The sequence below is a fragment of the Pteropus vampyrus genome, unplaced genomic scaffold (genome assembly GCF_000151845.1).
Source record: "Pteropus vampyrus isolate Shadow unplaced genomic scaffold, Pvam_2.0 Scaffold219, whole genome shotgun sequence".
Lineage (NCBI taxonomy): Eukaryota > Metazoa > Chordata > Mammalia > Chiroptera > Pteropodidae > Pteropus > Pteropus vampyrus.
The window spans coordinates 2,117,504-2,134,787 of record NW_011889000.1 but is presented as its reverse complement, the minus strand read 5'-3'; the positions used below and the strand labels follow the sequence as shown (position 1 = coordinate 2,134,787).

At 40.0% G+C, this 17,284-nt stretch overlaps 1 protein-coding gene across 1 annotated transcript in view; it reads right to left on the bottom strand.

The window, feature by feature from the left end:
• UNC79 (unc-79 homolog, NALCN channel complex subunit) overlaps nucleotides 1-17,284 on the bottom strand; it is a 185,541-nt gene that overhangs the window by 4,174 nt on the left and 164,083 nt on the right. The window contains 5 exon segments of the mRNA XM_023538367.1: nucleotides 5,831-5,914; nucleotides 7,647-7,844; nucleotides 9,249-9,435; nucleotides 10,400-10,575; nucleotides 12,619-12,708. Of these exon segments, the coding sequence (XP_023394135.1) occupies nucleotides 5,831-5,914; nucleotides 7,647-7,844; nucleotides 9,249-9,435; nucleotides 10,400-10,575; nucleotides 12,619-12,708 (735 nt within the window).

Sequence of the window (17,284 nt, the reverse complement as noted above, 5' to 3'; positions counted from 1 at the left end):
CGTGCTCTTACAAAAAAGGGACATCTGGACATGGAGACCACATACACGGGGAGAACACCATGTGAACATAAAGGCAGAGAGAGATCTACAAGCCTAGGACCGTTAGCACCACCGGCAGCTAGAGGAGAAGCAGGAAGCAGACTCGCCCTCCGCCTCAGAAGGAACCAGCCCTGGGACGCCTTGAACTTGAACTTCTGGCCTCCAGACCGATGACAGAATACATTTCTGTCATTCAAACCACCCAGTGGCCCTAGCCAAGTAATACAAGAGCACCCCGGGAAGCAACGCCCAGAGGCAGGAGTGCGTGGAGAGGTGAGGAGACAGCAAGGTGTCGCACGGTGCTAGAGAGCGAGGCTCTTCGGAGAGGGCCACGCACAGTGAGTGTAGGAAAGCAGACGTGAGATCATCTCACAGACGAGCTGGGATGCCACGTGAGACTGGATTTGATTCCAAATCTCCGCATGAGCCTCATTCGCCATGAGCGGACTACGCTCCAGAGAGGTCACTGTGGCAGCCGTCTGCAGAAGGACACGGAGGAGGGGGGCAGGGGCCCAGTGTGGAGGCTGCCTCCACGGTGGAGGTAAGTCCAAGGGTGGCTCTGGGGATGGAGAAGGATGCTGCCTGCGGAGATCACCGGTAAGCATCTGGAGACTCGCTTGCTCTTTGGAGTGAGGAAGAAGCCAAGGAAAAAGCTGAGGTTTCCAGCCGTGGCAAACTGGAGGCCAGCAATGCAGCGAACAAAGTGGGAGAACCAGGAAGGGAACCTGTGGGCCGGGGACAGTGTACAAACGACCGCTCTTCACTAGCCATGGCCGTGGGCTGCCGGTCTCATCGAATTCATCAAAACGTTAAAAACAACAAGTTGGTGAAGTGATCAATTACATTTCAATCTATGCTTTTTGTTTCCAAGGCTGAATCTGACTGTCGCTCTGCTTTCAACATTCTACCGATGTGTATAATTTGCTAATTTGTCTTCCAGTGATGTTTACTCCTAAACATGGTGTTTATGTTGCGGTCAGTTGATATTGAGTCTCTGACATAAATACTGTTATTTAGAAATGGAGTATAGTGTGTCTCAGAAGATGTAATTGGACTAAAATTCAAAATCTCAGGGAATGACACCCTCTCTTTGCCTCCCCCTGCCATCAACACTCAGAGCGAAACTGGGATAAGGCTGTGTTATCGGCTCTTAGCAGAGCTGGCTCATCTAGGCTTTTCTGAATGGCGGAAAAATGTCTTTACATCAAGAACCAAGGCTGAGAGTCCTAACATCTACAGACTTTTACCGATTATTGACCTATTTGATATGGAAGAAGGCCCACAGGCCTCTTGATATAGAGAAATACCTAGACTAACCTCCTGTTAAGAATCCTGAGGGACTAGGGTGAGTAGGGGCCAGGGAGCACTGAGGACTCTGAGCCTGGGTGGACGCCTTTCCCAATGCTGTCACTGGGGCTAAGGGCCTGTATGAGGCAAGCAAGGGGAATAGCAAGGTTGGTTTTACCAGAGTTTTTTATTATTTCTCCACTGATGTAACATCTGACCATAAGATTAAAAAATATACCTACAAGGGACCTTCAGGTTTGTGATTTACAAATCACATGACTAAAGGCTTCAGGTTAAATCTCATGATTATTGATAGCATTATATAATCCAGCAGTCATCCTATTTCAGGAATGCTAATTTCACTTACTGAATAACAACCATTTCAGTTCCCTTTTGCTAGTGGTTCCTACAAAGCTGTCAGTAAGAATTAGATGTAATTTATTTTAGGCTCTGTAATGTTATAATAAAGTTGGTTGGGCTTTTTTTTTTCTTTTCCGAAACAGAATCTGGAAAACTAAAGGACATTTGAGAAAATAGGTTGCTTTTCACCAAATAAAAGCAATCCATTCTCTCTTATTTTGATTTATGCAATAGGATAAATGAAAGATGTCCTGCTTGGATGGGCTGTCTTCATTTCACTCCATGTTTGCACCTGCCCTCAAAATTAAAATTAGTTGTGAAACTCTCTCTCTTTAATAAAGCTAGAATAACAAAGATTTACCCACTTGCCTGAAACAGCTAAAATTCCAGGTGGAATCTATGAAATGATGGTTTTCAGATACTGAGCATCAGCAATGCCAGACGGTGGTCACCAAGGAAGGAAACAAACAAAGTGAGCCCTACAATTAGTCTAACCTACTGCCTAGAGAGAGTTTGCAGGCAGTAGCACAGCCTGGCCGTCTTCCTGGATTAGGGAAGTGGGGCCGGGTGTCCAGAGAGGCCAACGTGGGTAGAGTTGGTAAGGCCGGTTACCAGAGAGGAGAAAGTTGCACAAAGAGAGGGAAAACTCTGGAGATCTGTAAAGGGTCCCCCTTGAGTCTGGAGCTGAAGAGTAACCAGTGCACACACATGAGAAAAACTACCCAAGACTGAAGAAAAAACAACCCAACAAAATTAGAGGGGAAAATCCCTGGTGGTCAAATAGGGCCAGCAATAGTCTCTGTTTCCACCAGTTACAGTGAAAAAAAATCTTCTAAACAATAGCACATTAAGTAGAGTACTCAGGATACCACTTGAGTAGTGAAGAAACATTAGCCCTAGACAAAATGCTGCTTTGATCCCACTTAGCAAGCTTAAAGGCAAGACTCAAAAGGATAAGACTGTTTCTAAGTAATTTAACTATGCCACAGAATACGGCTCAAGAATATTTGTAGGAATGAAAAAATATCCAGCCCCCAAAAATGTCAAATTCAAAATGTCAAGAATTCAGTAAAAAATTACCAGCTGTGCAAAGAAGCAGGAAAATGTGACCCAAAATAAGAAGAAAAATCAAGCAATTGGAAAAGACTGAAAAATGATACAGATAACAATTACTAGACAAGGACATTAAAAGTTATTATAACTATAATCAATAGTGTCAAAAAGTAAAGGAAATATTGAATATGCTGAATACAAGCATAGAAGAAAATAGTTTAAGAAATAATGGCTGATACATTTCCAACTATAATGAAAACTATAAATTGACAGATCCAAGAAGTTCAACCAATCCAAGCACAAGAAACATGAAGAAAACCACACCAAGGTGTTTCATTATCAAATTGCTCAACAACAATGGTAAAGAGAAAAATCTTTTAAAAAGCCAGAGAAAAAAAAGACATGTTACAGACAGAATTAAGAACAATAAGAATGATACAGATTTCTGGTCAGAAACAATGTGTGGAGCAACATTTTTAAAGTACTAGGAAAAAAAATTTGAACCTAGAATTCGATACCCAGCAAAAGTATTTTTCAAAATGAAGGCAAAGTAAGATTCTCAGACACACAAAACCTATAGGAATTAATCACCAGGAGACCTGCACGAGAATCGATAAAAAAAAATAAAAGGAAAAAAAAGTCTTTTGGGCAGAAAGAAGATGACAGAAATGAAACACACTGAAAATGGCAAATATAAACATGGCAATAATAGCAAATATAAATAAATATTTTTAAAAATTCTCATCTCTATAAGAGATGACTGTTGACATTTAATAATAATATATGGTTTGTTATATAACATAGTTGAATAAAGTATATGACAGTAACAGCACAAAGCCGGGAGGTGAGAAATGAAAGTATACTATTATACGTCCTTATACTATTTATGAAGTGTTATATTACTTGAAGGTAGATTGTGATAAGTTAAAAATGTACACTATACACTATAAATCAACCACTAAAACAACAATTAAGACATTTTACCAATAATAGAATTAAAAAGCGCACTTCTAAATAACCCCTGAATCAAAGAAGAAACCCTAATGGACATTAGAAAGCATTTTAGAATGAACGGAAATGAGAACATATCTAAACATGGAAGAATGCAGCTCAAGCAGTACTTAGGAAATTTAGAGCACTAAACACTGCTGATTGAAAAGAAGAAGGTTCTCCAATTTACGATGTCAGCTTCAATTTTAAGAAACCAGAAAAAGAAGAGGAAATTCCATCCAAATTTTGATCATTAAAAACTCGGTCCAAAAAAAGCATAAAGAGAGGGAATGAGAGACAAAGAACAGATGAGAAATATAGAAAATCAACAGCCAGATAGTAGATTTAACCCCAACAATATCGCAAAACACATTAAATGAAACTTGTTTAAAAACTCCAATTAAAAGCAAAAGATCGTCAGAGTGAGCTTTTAAAAAAACCCAACACCGAACTATAGCTGCCTATAAGAAATACACTTTAAATATAAAGATACTAATAGATTAAAAGTAAAAGAATGGGAAAAGACATACCAGGCTAACACTAGTCAAAAGAAAACTGGACTGCTTTTCTTTATATCAAAGTAGCTTTCAGAGCAAAGACCTAGCTATTCCCTCCTAGTTATTTATCTAACATATATGAAAGCATATGTCTACACAAAGACTGGTACATGAATAGTCATAGCAGCCTTATTTGTAATAGCCCCAAAATGAAAACAGTTCAGATGTCCATTAATTAATGAATGGATAAATAAAACGTGGTATTCCATACAATGAAATATTACTCAGAAACCAAAAAAAAAAATGACCTACTGACACATGCAACAACATGGATATTAATCTCAAGATAATTATTCTGAGTGAAAGGCAGAAAAAAAAGTACATACTGTACCATTTATAGAACATTCTAGAATATGCAAACCTAGAGTGATAGAAAGCAGATCAGGAGTTGCTTGGGGATGAAGAGGAGAGGTACAGAGAGTGGTGGAATGACAAGGTTATAAATGGGAACAAGAGAACTTTAGCGGGTAATAAATGTGTTCATAATCTTGACTGTGGTAATATTTGTCAAGTTCTATCAAACTGTACACTTTAAATATGTATAGTTTACTGTACGTAAGTTATACTTTAATAAAGTTGTGAAAAATAAAATCAGGTGTGATCATCTAAGAATCAGTCATGTAGTTTGTCTCGCAGTGTTGACTTGTGCTACTGTTGAGCTGGATAAGCTACATCTACCCCATTGGAACCAACTACCTCGCAGTGTTCTGGCAACAGTCAAGTTTCCCCTGCAAATGGGCTCCCTTTTCTTTAGCGCTGTGTGAGTTAACTTGAAAAGCATCCTTTACTGAAGAAGGGATTCAACCAAGGAGCAACATAGCAAGTTCTAAGGTTCCAAACTGATGCCCTCTGTGGTGGGGTGGGGGTGATGGCGGCCGAGACAAGGGAGCACGGAAGTGAAAGGGAAAGAAGGAAGTGGCTGGCACAAGAGGAAAAAGAACAGAGAATCGGTGAGACAAAGAGGTGGAACGACAGGAAGGAACGGAAAAGGGGAAACTAGAAAGGTAAGTGAGCGAGAAACCAAGTTCCCCTTTACTCTCATAGTTTTATCCCGCAGTACGTTTCTGATGTCACTGGATAGATGACGAATGCTTAAATTCCTTTCATGTGCTATCTAATAATTTAGAATAGTAATATTAGAACCTGAATCTATTTATCTTAGAGAAAAGTACCCGCGACCAAGTCAAACGATCACAGACGATTTTCCTTGGTTTTCTGGATATCTTGGTGACCTCCCACCAATTTATATTACTATAGGGTCATTTTCAGATCAACGGTCCCCAGTAACATTGTAATTGCTTGTGTTACATGTAATCATGGTCCGACACATTTAACCCAGGTAGAGTTTGTCACAGCAGCAGAGCAACAGCAAAAATAACACAATAACCATTTGATAAGGGTTGCTATATGAGCCCGAATCCTCCAGTCCCAACTTTGGGTATTCAAATTAAACCACTTTTCTTTTCCTCTTCAGAAGATACATTCAAAATAAATCCACATTTAATTTTAGCAGCAAGAAACGGTCTATAAAAATCTTAAGATTTTCCTACCTTGACAAAAATTGTTGAATTGCATTCTTGCAATGCCTCCATTAAACTAATCACATGGAGACACACCATTTCTACCATCTGAAACAACAAACATGAAAATCAATTCCACTCCCAGTAATATGGAAACTACGCAAACCAGTCTGCAGCTGTAGAGAACCCACGCCCCGTGCCCATTAGGTCTGTCTGCACGATGACCACAGAGGACCACACAGAGTGGTGTCTATTAACCGGAAACTGAATTTTTAAAGCTCCAGAGGTTTTGCAATTGTCATGCCTTCCTCATCTAACTCGGGGCTGCCAATAGAATTGGGGTACTGATCTCACTAATCTACCCTGCACCGTGATTCACACCAGGGGATCAATGGCTTCCGCTTCTTCATTTCCAGCTATAGAACTCTTTGGGCTTAGGTCCCTTTTTCCATCTTGATCCTTTCTGCACAGTTACGTCATCCGGAGTGGCTGTTTAATATTTTTGCATGTCTGTCTTTGAGGCTTTGTTCTTTATGGAACAAGGTAACTGTGCTTACGAGAGTTCAAAAGTGCAGTAGAGATTCAGAAATTCCTAAGGCCGGACCTTCAATTTCAGGATAAAATTAATTCAAATTCATTTATAACATCATTTATAAAACATTCATTTGTAACATCTGAATATCAAGAGAGCTTTGAAGGAGAGGTATTAACGACATCAAAAAACGAATGAAAATAGAAGGAAACTTTGAATCCCTACTTCAGTTAGAGGTTTCCATTTCATTGTCTGTAAAATAACAGAACAGAATGCTCATCTCTAAGACTCTACGATCCAATAAACATAATTATCTCCATAGCAGTCAGAACTGTTCGTGCACCCTAAAATTTTCACACAAATGCCTTTTAAATTGAACTAAACAGCTCTCTCCATACAGAATGACCTTATAGCATCTGCTTCTCTGAAGAAAAGGAACTGTTTTACTAAAAGGAAATGTATAATCCCCTTTCCAATTAGACCTATAAGAAAATATTTCTTGGACTGATAGTCAATCGAAAATCATTTCTGGAACGCCTTTTGTGGACGGTGCGGTGCTGGGTTTCTGCTCATGATGGGACCATCGTTATGGTGTTCTTCCGGGTCCCTTGCCCCTCACAGACATGAATTTGACCCATACTGAGACAATGGCTATTGCTTCCCCAGCTCAGAATCCTCCTCCAAAGCAGTAAGCTGAACCAAAGGGCTCCCCCGTAAATTCCTTCCTACACCCTCCGACCTTCAGTGAAGCAGGCTCATGCTAACCACGCTGCAGACGTTTCTGGTGAGGTCTGGAGCAGCCCCTTTCTCGGTGAGCCATCCACAGCAAAATGGAACTGGATGTGAAGACTGGGCAGCCTAGAGCCTCCTGGGCAACTCAGAAAGGTGGGGTTCTTTTCAGGTTTTGAGCCTGAGTGAAATGAGCACATGTGTTCAGTTGGTCTGCTCTTAAACACCACGGTTGGCTAGAGTTTTTCCAAGTTGCCTTGGAATCCAAAAATGATATGGATCTCCCTCCTAACCCTCTGAATTTATTGCGGCAAAACAGCCCTTAATGGTAGACGTTTCATACGTTTCCTTTGGTAGTAAGCAGAGAAAACAAAAATCGTTTTTACTGAATTGACTTGTTTGCTTTGTTTTTCATGGAAGTTTTCGTGTGGGTAGAACATCCAGTTTATAACACAAAAATCCACCCATCGGTTTAGATACCACTACGGCTGAGATCTTTAAGACAGGTCGTGTGAGGGCTGGGAGTGAGTCTACATGTCGAGATTCTAGCCGAGAGGGAACACTTTTTTGCGAACTCACCACTTTGTTGTGGGCCATCAGCTGAAGGATGCTGGGTGTCACCCGGCTCCAAAACTCCAGCGCAGTCAGGATCGCCGTGAAGCTGAATTCATTCTGACTTTGGACATTTGGAGCTACAGCGCTTTGCTCGCAATACACCGTCCAGAGCTGAGCAAAGATAAATGCGTGGAAGAGCGAACACATGTGCAGCACGGACGTCTGAAGAAGAACGAAAGGAAGAGGCGTTACCCTCTGGTGGGCCCCGGCCTTCCACGCAGAAGCCAGAGAGCGGTCCCTCCGAGTGATCCCAGGCCGAAGGAGGCGGCGCCCAGGTACACACTCGTGATTCATCACCTTAAGACAAGCTGCTCTTTACTCGTCAGTGGGAGTGTGCTCAGAGGACAAAGCATCTTTCCAAAGAGGAGCCACCTTAGTTTGCAGAAGAAAGCTACCCGCCCCCTTGCCGTTTAGCGAAACTGATATTCCCATCCCTGAACTAGGTGAGGAAGAATAATCATTCTACCACGTTAGGGCGTGGCCTCGTCTGCAACAGGGAGATAACGGCGCCCCATCAGAGAGCCGTAGTTAGGAGTAAATGGGGCTATTATATACACGAACACACTGCCCGGCATTTAATAGTCGTACTACTACTAGTAGTAGCAGCAGCCAGCAGCAACAGCAAAGATAGTATTCCTACTAGAGGCAAGCAGTGGCTGAGTGAGCACCAACAGTGTCCCGGGCACTGTGCTGCAGACGTGTCATAGATCACCTCCACAATTCTCAAACCATCCCCTCGTCTGTTTTATAGATTAAAAAAACTTAACTTTTTCAAGGTCACAAAATGAACAAAGTACCATCACAGATCTGAGTTGAAATATCAGAAACCGACAGCCTAATACCTCATGCAAACATCATCCAGGTCATTTGGATGGGTGCTCTACTCTACCACAGAGCCAGCCTGTCCTGGCCCAAGCCCGCCACGACCTCCCAGGATTCGCCTAAGCTCTGTGAAGGGTCCTTGGCTCCTCGTAGCTGATTAGTACCAGCATGTCTGGTTTGCTTGTACCGGCTCGTGATTGATGCCTGCCTTGGGTTTGCTTTACTCTCTAAAGCCTGTCATCTGTCTCTACAATTTATGAAATTCCCTACATAGGTAAGCACTTCGGTAAGCCCCCGACTGGCCTTCTTATTTTCATTTTGCATCTTCAAATATCCCTAGAGATTTGAGTTGAAAATATAGTGCACAAAGAATTAGATAGGGCATAAATTTTCTCCCGCTGCATATCTGGTTCTAAAAACTGATCAAAGAATTTTTATTATATTTCTAACCTCTTATTTCTCTTCATTATTTAGAGACAAAAATGCCTAGGAAGCTAACTCTTCCTTGCCTCCATCATCTATCTTCATCGAAGTAAACCAAAAAAAACAATTTAGGGGAAGAAAAGATAGTCTGGGAATTTAAACAACTTTAAATAAGGCATTAGCACAAAGTTGCTTTCCAAATATCCACAGGAGGGCCAGTGATAAGATGCATTTTCTTCTCAGAAGAAACATAATTGGCTGATAAGGGTTTCTATTAGCAATTTCAATGCATATGGTCTTCGGCTTGCAGAAATCACTTACCTTTGATTGCTCTGGAAATCCAATCAAGATGACAATAAGATGGTCTGCAATATGGGAACCTGCATCCAGAGGTATGGGCAGGCACGGAGAGGAGGCATTTGGACACACTGCATTGTGAGTGAGGGACCCGAGAAGCAGCCAGGACAAAAGACGGATGTGGGAGACACACTCGATGAATTCTTTAGGTCTGTCAGAGAAGGAAGGGTTAAAGATGACTTTATGTTCTCCGTTTCGTTGGGGGCTCAACAAAGGCTTATAGATGGAAGGGATTAAGAGTATGGTCTTGTAGACAATTAATAAAATAAAATACCCAGGTGGCAGAGTGCCAACAAAATAATCTGTTTTTCTTGTTTCCCACCCTATTGCGGGATCAGCTTCTTGAGCAAAGAGCAGCCTTTGGTGACACAGAATTAAATACCATTTTTCCACGAACCTGCCTTTCTCGCTAGCTTCTCTTTCTAAACTCTTCCCTTTCCTCTCATTAGAAAGTATGACATCCCCACTTGAGAGGAGGGAATAGAGGAAGAGATAGATCTAACATACAACCACCCATTTTCCTGCTCTCCAATAATTTTCTCCTCCTGCCCTCCCCTCCCCCCACTCCAAACCTTTCCACTAGCCAGGAAGCTAACTATGCAAAATGGCAGGCTTGAACCTGCTCTGAGTTCCCAGATAAACTACCCACAGGCATCTCTCCTCTTAGCCTCCCTTACAAGCAGGATCAGGGGCTCACACCTCCTGGCACTCTATTTCATCTCACAGATTTTGTTCCAGCTACAATCGAAGCTCCTTGAAGGCAAAAGCTTATGTAAGTGTGCAGTAAATACCTATCGATATATTTAATGAGTTGAAATTAAGAGTTAAAGTGGTAGTTTTAAGCTCCAAGTTTTCATCATCCATCGGAACGTCTGAAGTTTTTGTATAAGGACAAATTTCTTTAATTGGCAGCATGTCATGAAGTGCACACGCTCAGAAATGCTGCTGGGTCCCCAAGGAAGAATGGAGATGGGTTTCAATTTCCATCTTCCCAACCAATCATACTCCACTCCCATAAATCTTCGGTGTGTTCGTTAGCTCTCACTGAGCCCCAGGGATCTCAGGGTGTTTCCTGCCTTTATTTACCCTTATTGCTGGAATAATAAGGGTCTTACCCCTGTTGCATTGCAGAAGGGGGATGATAGAGCCAAGGCAGATAGCGAATCACAGCTTTGTTATCTCTGTGGTTGCCCCGGGAGATCTCCATGGCAGCGATCTGCGCCAACCCAACTTTGAGATGTCCACCAAAGGTATCTTCATGCAGAGGCTGGGAACACGTCTTCATGTGGCTCTGCAAAACCAAACGGTGTTTTGTGACTTTGGCAGAGTACCTGGAGACACTCCAGGCCACTCTTTGAAAAGATCAGGTCGTCATTGCCACACCTTCTCTCACCATTCCCAAGCATACAATCCAATGAAACTTCTTCAGTGGCTTCCCACTGTTCTTAGAATAAAAGAAAAAAGAAATTCCTCGGCATAACCTAAAAATCCTGGAATGATCCAGCTACTGCTGACCTCCGTATCTTACCCCTTCGTCCTTGTGACCCCAGGTACACTGGGTCTCTCCCATCACTGGCCTTTGCTCATGCTTTTCTCTGCCTGAAATACTGTTCCTGCCTTTCTTTACCTAATTAATTGCTATTCATTGTTTGGATTTTAGCTCAAGTATCACCTCCTCCAAGAAGCCTTCCCTGACCTCCCTGGCTAGGTCATACCATCCTGTTAGAAACTCTCATGCCATCGTCTACCCTTCTTCACAGCAATCGTTAAAATCGCAATTTTACCTTAGTTTGTATGAAATTTTCATTAAAATTGGCCTCTACTACCAGACTATAAACGAAATGAGGGCAGCTACTCTGTTTTTGTTCCTTACTGCATCCCTAACTGCTTAGAAGAGTGCCAGCTACATTACAGTCGCTTAATACATGTTTGTTGAATTAACTTAGAAAAATGTCTTTGCTTAACATTAGTCAGTGGAAAGAGCACTGAATTGGGAGTTGAAACCTGGGTTCTAGACCCAGTTCTGTCTCAATGAGTCACATGGACTTAGATAAGCCACTTGCCATTTGACCTTTCTCATCTGTTTGCTAATCCTATGTAAAATCAGAGGAGTGGGTTATATCCCCAACTTTTTGATCATTATTTGTCTCTGTATTTTGAAAGTGGCTATACAAAACGAACTAAAAATGTTTAGGTAACAACCGTTCCCTCTTCTTTGTACATCAAAGTCATTTGAGTGTAGGCAACCAGATTCAGTAACCAGCAACCAGTGTACGATCAAACACTAGGGGAGCTTCCTTGGAAATGACTGGGTTTGGATAGTGTGAGAAATCATCAGTTTAAATTTTGATTCTACTTTCCACCTAGCATTTCCAAATCTATCACTACCCCCAAGAAATTCTGGGATCATTTGAGCAGAGTCTGGTAACTAAGTTGAGTAAAAAAGGGACTATATTTTTAGCTGACGAACTTCTGGTATGACTACATCCTGTTTATCAAAAAGGAATAACGTAGTGCCAGACTGCAATCTGGCGGCTCCTTGGGCCATGTTCTGCCCTCTGTCCGGGGCCTTCCTGAAAGCTCTCAGACTATCAATCTTTTAGCTCCCTAGCTGACTCACCGCCGGCAAGTTGACTTGCATCAGCAATTTATTCTACCCTGCGAAACCGTCAATAAGCTCAACAACTTCACTGGGATTTTGCCCACGTGTAAATTAAAGTCTGTGCTATCCTTTGTCTTTTATTATTTCCTTGAAGAAGGTAGGTTCAATCCAGAGAAAAACCATAATGCCTTATGTTTGTATAATGTTACAGTTTACGAAAGCCTCTTCACGTGCATTATTTTACATCGAACCTTTTAACAGTTGGCAAAGGTAGATATTATGAGGCTCGTTTTGCAAGTGAGGAAACTGAGGCTCTGAGTAGTTGCACAAGGCTCTGTGTGTGGCACAGTGAAGAGGGGTTCGGGAGTTACCACAGTCCTAGGTCAAGTCGGCCTTCATCACTATCAGTTTTGTGACCTTGAGCAAATTACTGCGCCACCTCGGGTTTCAGTTTCCACATGTGTAAAACGGGGTAACACCGCAATGGGGGCATCGCAAGAACCGATTACGCAGCAAAAGGAAAGCTCCGCACACCGCGGATGGCGCGCAGATCTCCTTTCCCTCTATGCGCAGGCGGATCTCAGTTCTGCAGACTCCCCAGCTATGCGCTCATTGGGTGGCGCCACAGCTGCCTCTCCAGGCAACAATCGGATCCCCATCGGGTCTGCTTAAGCCCCTAACAACGTCTGTGTGCTTCGCTAAGCTGAGATGAGCAGACGTAAGCGCTCTTACCTTCAGCTTGGTCAGCGTGTGCATGTCCGCCATGAAATCCAGCACCTCGCTGATGTACTGCCGCATGCACTCCATGGCCGCTGTCCCGCACTGAAACACAAGGACACCGCTGGCTGCGCCCTCTGAGTCACGGCCTTCGATTTTGCCCTGACTGCCGTGATTGTCTCGCTCTGATTTCACGCTGTTTGCTAATGAGCTCTTTCAGTTTCTGGATTTCTGACTCACTGCATTACTCTCAGCATAGTCTGGGATTGTCTGTCTGCCCACAGCTGGGACGAAAGTTGACGAAAGGTTTGCAGTGGAGAGCAAAGAAACAGCGACGGCCTGCGGGAGGCCGGGTTTCTCCACTGGGTGATTTAAATGGTTTTTGTCTGATTGTTTGTAAACTGGTCGGTATACACAGATTTAGCCTGTGTAAAGCCATTAGTATCAGTCTGTGTGACATGAATCACCTTAAGTGTCACCCTAAAGTGTAACACTTTACACTCTAGGGAGTCTTAGGAACATATAAAATACGTGTGGCCAAATTCTACCTCCAGCATCTTGATTCTTTCTCTATTAAAAAAAAAAAAAAACTATACAAACGAATATCATGTTTGCCGGAAAAGTCAGAAAATTATATTCAGGTCAAATCGCTTACAGCTTAACTCTTCTACATAGTTGATACACTATTAAATAGATAAATGCATTACTGTTGCATTCTTGCCAGGGATAATGAAAGAAACGAGGTGGTCATCTTCCCCAGATACTAGCAGTATGTTTGAGAAGTCTTAAAGGAGAAGAGGGCATACTTGTGCTTCTGGTTATTAAATGGCATAAGCCTGCTCTCTTGGGGCAATGCAGTGAATTTAGGATTATAGGCAAAGAAAAGGAAAAGGAGCAGACAGGCTGCTACATCAAAGCCACATGAGAGAAGCCACACGTCAGGCTGGGTGTAATGGGGATCAAAAGCAGGCCGTCTTTGAAGCCATCTGAATACTATGCCAAAGCTTTTCTTAGCTTTCTTTAGGAAAATCTGGAACATTATATACTTAACTAGCTCACCCAGTCAGAAATCCTTTTCCCATATTCATGTAAATCTGCACAGCACTGAACTACATCACCTTCTATCTCTTCTAGAAGGTTACGCCTGTCAGTTCCTCTGACGGGACGACAAACAGTAAAATAAGGTCACTGGCGGTTCTGTCAGAGCGTTTTCCAAGCATTTCATATGTTCTAAGGTTTTCTTCTTTTAATTTAAATCGAGTGAAGGAATTATAAAAGGTTATTGTGTTCCTGCTTTTGGAATATTAATCCTTTAGTGCAAGAAAGGATTTCGCCCCGATTTATTCCATTTTCTCTGACCTTTCACATGTCATGCAAATAGGAGCATATACTCTGTTCCTGCATTTCTTGAAAGGGATTTGTTTCTTTCACGAGCAATATTTTATAGCATTTCAAGTAGGCAAATGTCACAGAAAATAATTACTAGGCATATTATTCAATATCTGTCTTTTAAGTTTAAATTACAAAAAAAAAAAAAAAAACAAGAGCAAAGAATTTATTATCACCCAGTTCCTTTTGCTCTAGAGACAGCAACTCATTTAATAAAAGCCTTAAAATACACTTTATAGTCAGGATAGTCTTAGGGAGCCATCGATACTTGTAAAACGGAGCATATAATTTCCAATCCTCTCCCTTTTTTTATTCTGCAAAACACAAGTATGTGTTTTGTATGCAACAAACTTTAGTTGTATTATTTAAAAAAAAAAAGAGTCAAGCTCCACTTGTTTCAGGAGGATTATATTTATTTCAATAGGAAAACCGATGGTAAAGGTGTTGAAAATTTACTCTGAACTCAAAAACATGAATTGAAGTGAATCATAGCTAATTCTTCCTCAAAACTTATGTCTTATTTTAAAATTAAATTACTTAGATTACAAAAGTAACATGTTCAATGTAGGAAACTTAGAAAATACAAATTAATAAAAAAGAAAAACCACCATAATCCTAATTCTTATCCTTCACCTGTGAGCCACTGTTAATACTTCCTTCTAAATTTTTTTGAATGCATATAATATACATATATGCATACAATTTTATAAGACTGGGTTTTTTTTCTAACCTGCTTTTAAATTAAATCCATCATAAGCATTTTCTAATTAATTAAATATTATCTGAAAACTCAACTTGGTATCCACATAATTAATAATCTATCTTACAGAGACGCCTTATTTTGCTTAAACAAAATCTTAATGTTGGCCATTAATTTTGTTTCCATATTTTTGCTATTTGAAATGCTACTATAATAAATATATCTGTCTATAGTTCCTTATATGCACATTTAATTATTCTCTTGAATATATATTCACAGAAGTAAATTGTCAAACTGTTCTTCAGCAAGGTAGAACCATTTTTCACTATCACAGTAGTTTATAAGAATGTTTGTCTCACTTCATCATTAACAAGTTTATTCATTAAGAAAAACCTACTGATTTGCTGGTTGATTTTACTTTTTATATTTTTTAATATTCTAATATTTTGTATTAATTTACAGTTCACTGATGGCTAGTGAGGGTAAAATGTATATTTCGAATGGTGTATTGGTCATTGGAAAGGGTTCTATATGTGGATCCTGAAACAGTTTTTGCTTTTTTGTTGTTATTGAAATGTTTGTCTTTTACTTGTTGATTTCAATAAACTTTTTATATATTAAGGATACAACTTGTTAGCTATTGCATAGGTACTGAGTTTGAAAGACTTAAACAACGAGAAAGCCAGTGAGTGCAGCAGAGGCTGGCTAGCTGCTCATGGAGCCACTTCTCTTCTTCCCTAGCACGAAGCAAAACCATGACAGTTAGGTGTGGTCGTGTGACTGAGTTCTAGCCAACGGAACACGAATAGAAGAAATACGCATCGCATTTAGACCTGGCCCAGGAAGACCCTCCATGTACCGTATTCTCTTCTCTTTCCCCAACCACCATCTGATTACAGAGGACTGCACGTGACTGATGGAACCAGATGCATATGGAAGTATTCCTCCCTTGACTTTCCAAGATACTCTTCTAAACTGAGCAAACAATAACTTTGTGTGTTGTTGCTGAGAACTGGCATTTTGTTTCACAGCGCCTTACATTACCCAAACTATTATTAAGAACTCTGAAAAAATATATAGCTTAGTAATTCTACTCCCGGAAATCTATTATAAAGAAATAGTCTAAAATATGGACAAAGACTTAAGCACAAAGATGTTTATCATGTATTACTTATAATTGAAGAATACTGAAAATAACTAAAATATCCACAAATAATTAACGTTTGCTAAAATTATTTTTAACAATGTTTACTCAGCACTTCCCCTGGCACCATGCTAATATGTGCTACATGCATCTTCTCATTCAATCCTTGGGCCATGTTCTAGCTCATTCCACAGATAATACAAATCAAAGAATAAAGATTAAATAACTTTCCTGATTACACAGCTATTAAATGGCAGACCTCATTCTCTGGTGGGAATCTAGCTCCCACATTTTTAACCACTATTCTACGATACATCAACATGAGGTAAAACTCTACAGCCATTAAACTTTGGGAAAAATGCTTATAACATATGAAGCCAAAGCAGCACTTATGTTATGGTCTCAGCTATGTTAAAACAAATATACATAGAAAAAGAGAAAGAAAATACATTAATATATCAACAGTAAAATTATCTCTCTGTTAAATGATTTATTTTTTTTCTCTCATTAAACTTCTCCACGTCAAAAAAATAAACAAATAAACAGTATTTTAAAAAATGTTTAGTGTTTTGGGTAAAATTGGTATACTTGCAAGTGTAAATTAATCAAAGTCTTTTGCAAAACAATATGAAAATACATACCATTAAGATATTCTTACTCTTTGACTAAGGAATTTATCCCAAGGATATAATCCAAAACAAAGGTGAAGATGATCTTTGTAGGAATATGTATATACTAGCAAAGAAATCGGAAAGTATATAAATTTCCAATAATATAGGAATAAGCTCATTAGGATACTGAATAGATCAAAACATGAAAAAGTAGTCTATAATAATAGAGTTCTCGTTGTAAGGCAGATGAATTATAGGTGATCCTTTTTTCTTTATTAATTTTTTTTTCTAATGACAATTTAAATCATTGTTTTCAATTAACAAATCTGTAAAGTTTCTGAGTTTGCTGCAGGAAAATTGCTATCAATAAGTACTGTGGCAGTCAGCATTAATATATTGGCTAAATGCCAAACCAGAGGAGGGAAGGAGCAATTAGGGGGATCGTTTTATAAACTATACAGGTATCTAACTAACGTACTGTATACTTTAAACTAAAAAAAAAAAAAAAAAAAAGATTTAGACCAACAGCAACAAAAAAGTAATTGTGGTTTGTCATCTTCAACCCTGTCAACGAGAACCTTAACATATTTTACCAAATAGTTCACTAGTTGATAATAATGGAAATTTTTTAATTTTCAGAGGAAATATTATAAAGGAAAACGATAATATTACAGTTCTTATTTCTTCCTGTAGTTAAATCAAATTGGTTAATAGGAGCCAATATAAGAAAATGGATTCTGGAAAAAAATGAACTTTAATCAAATCTATTCTGTATATTTGGTCATTTCTTTCCTCTTCTTTATTTGCTGCTTCAATTTTGCTCATGGTTCCTGGAAT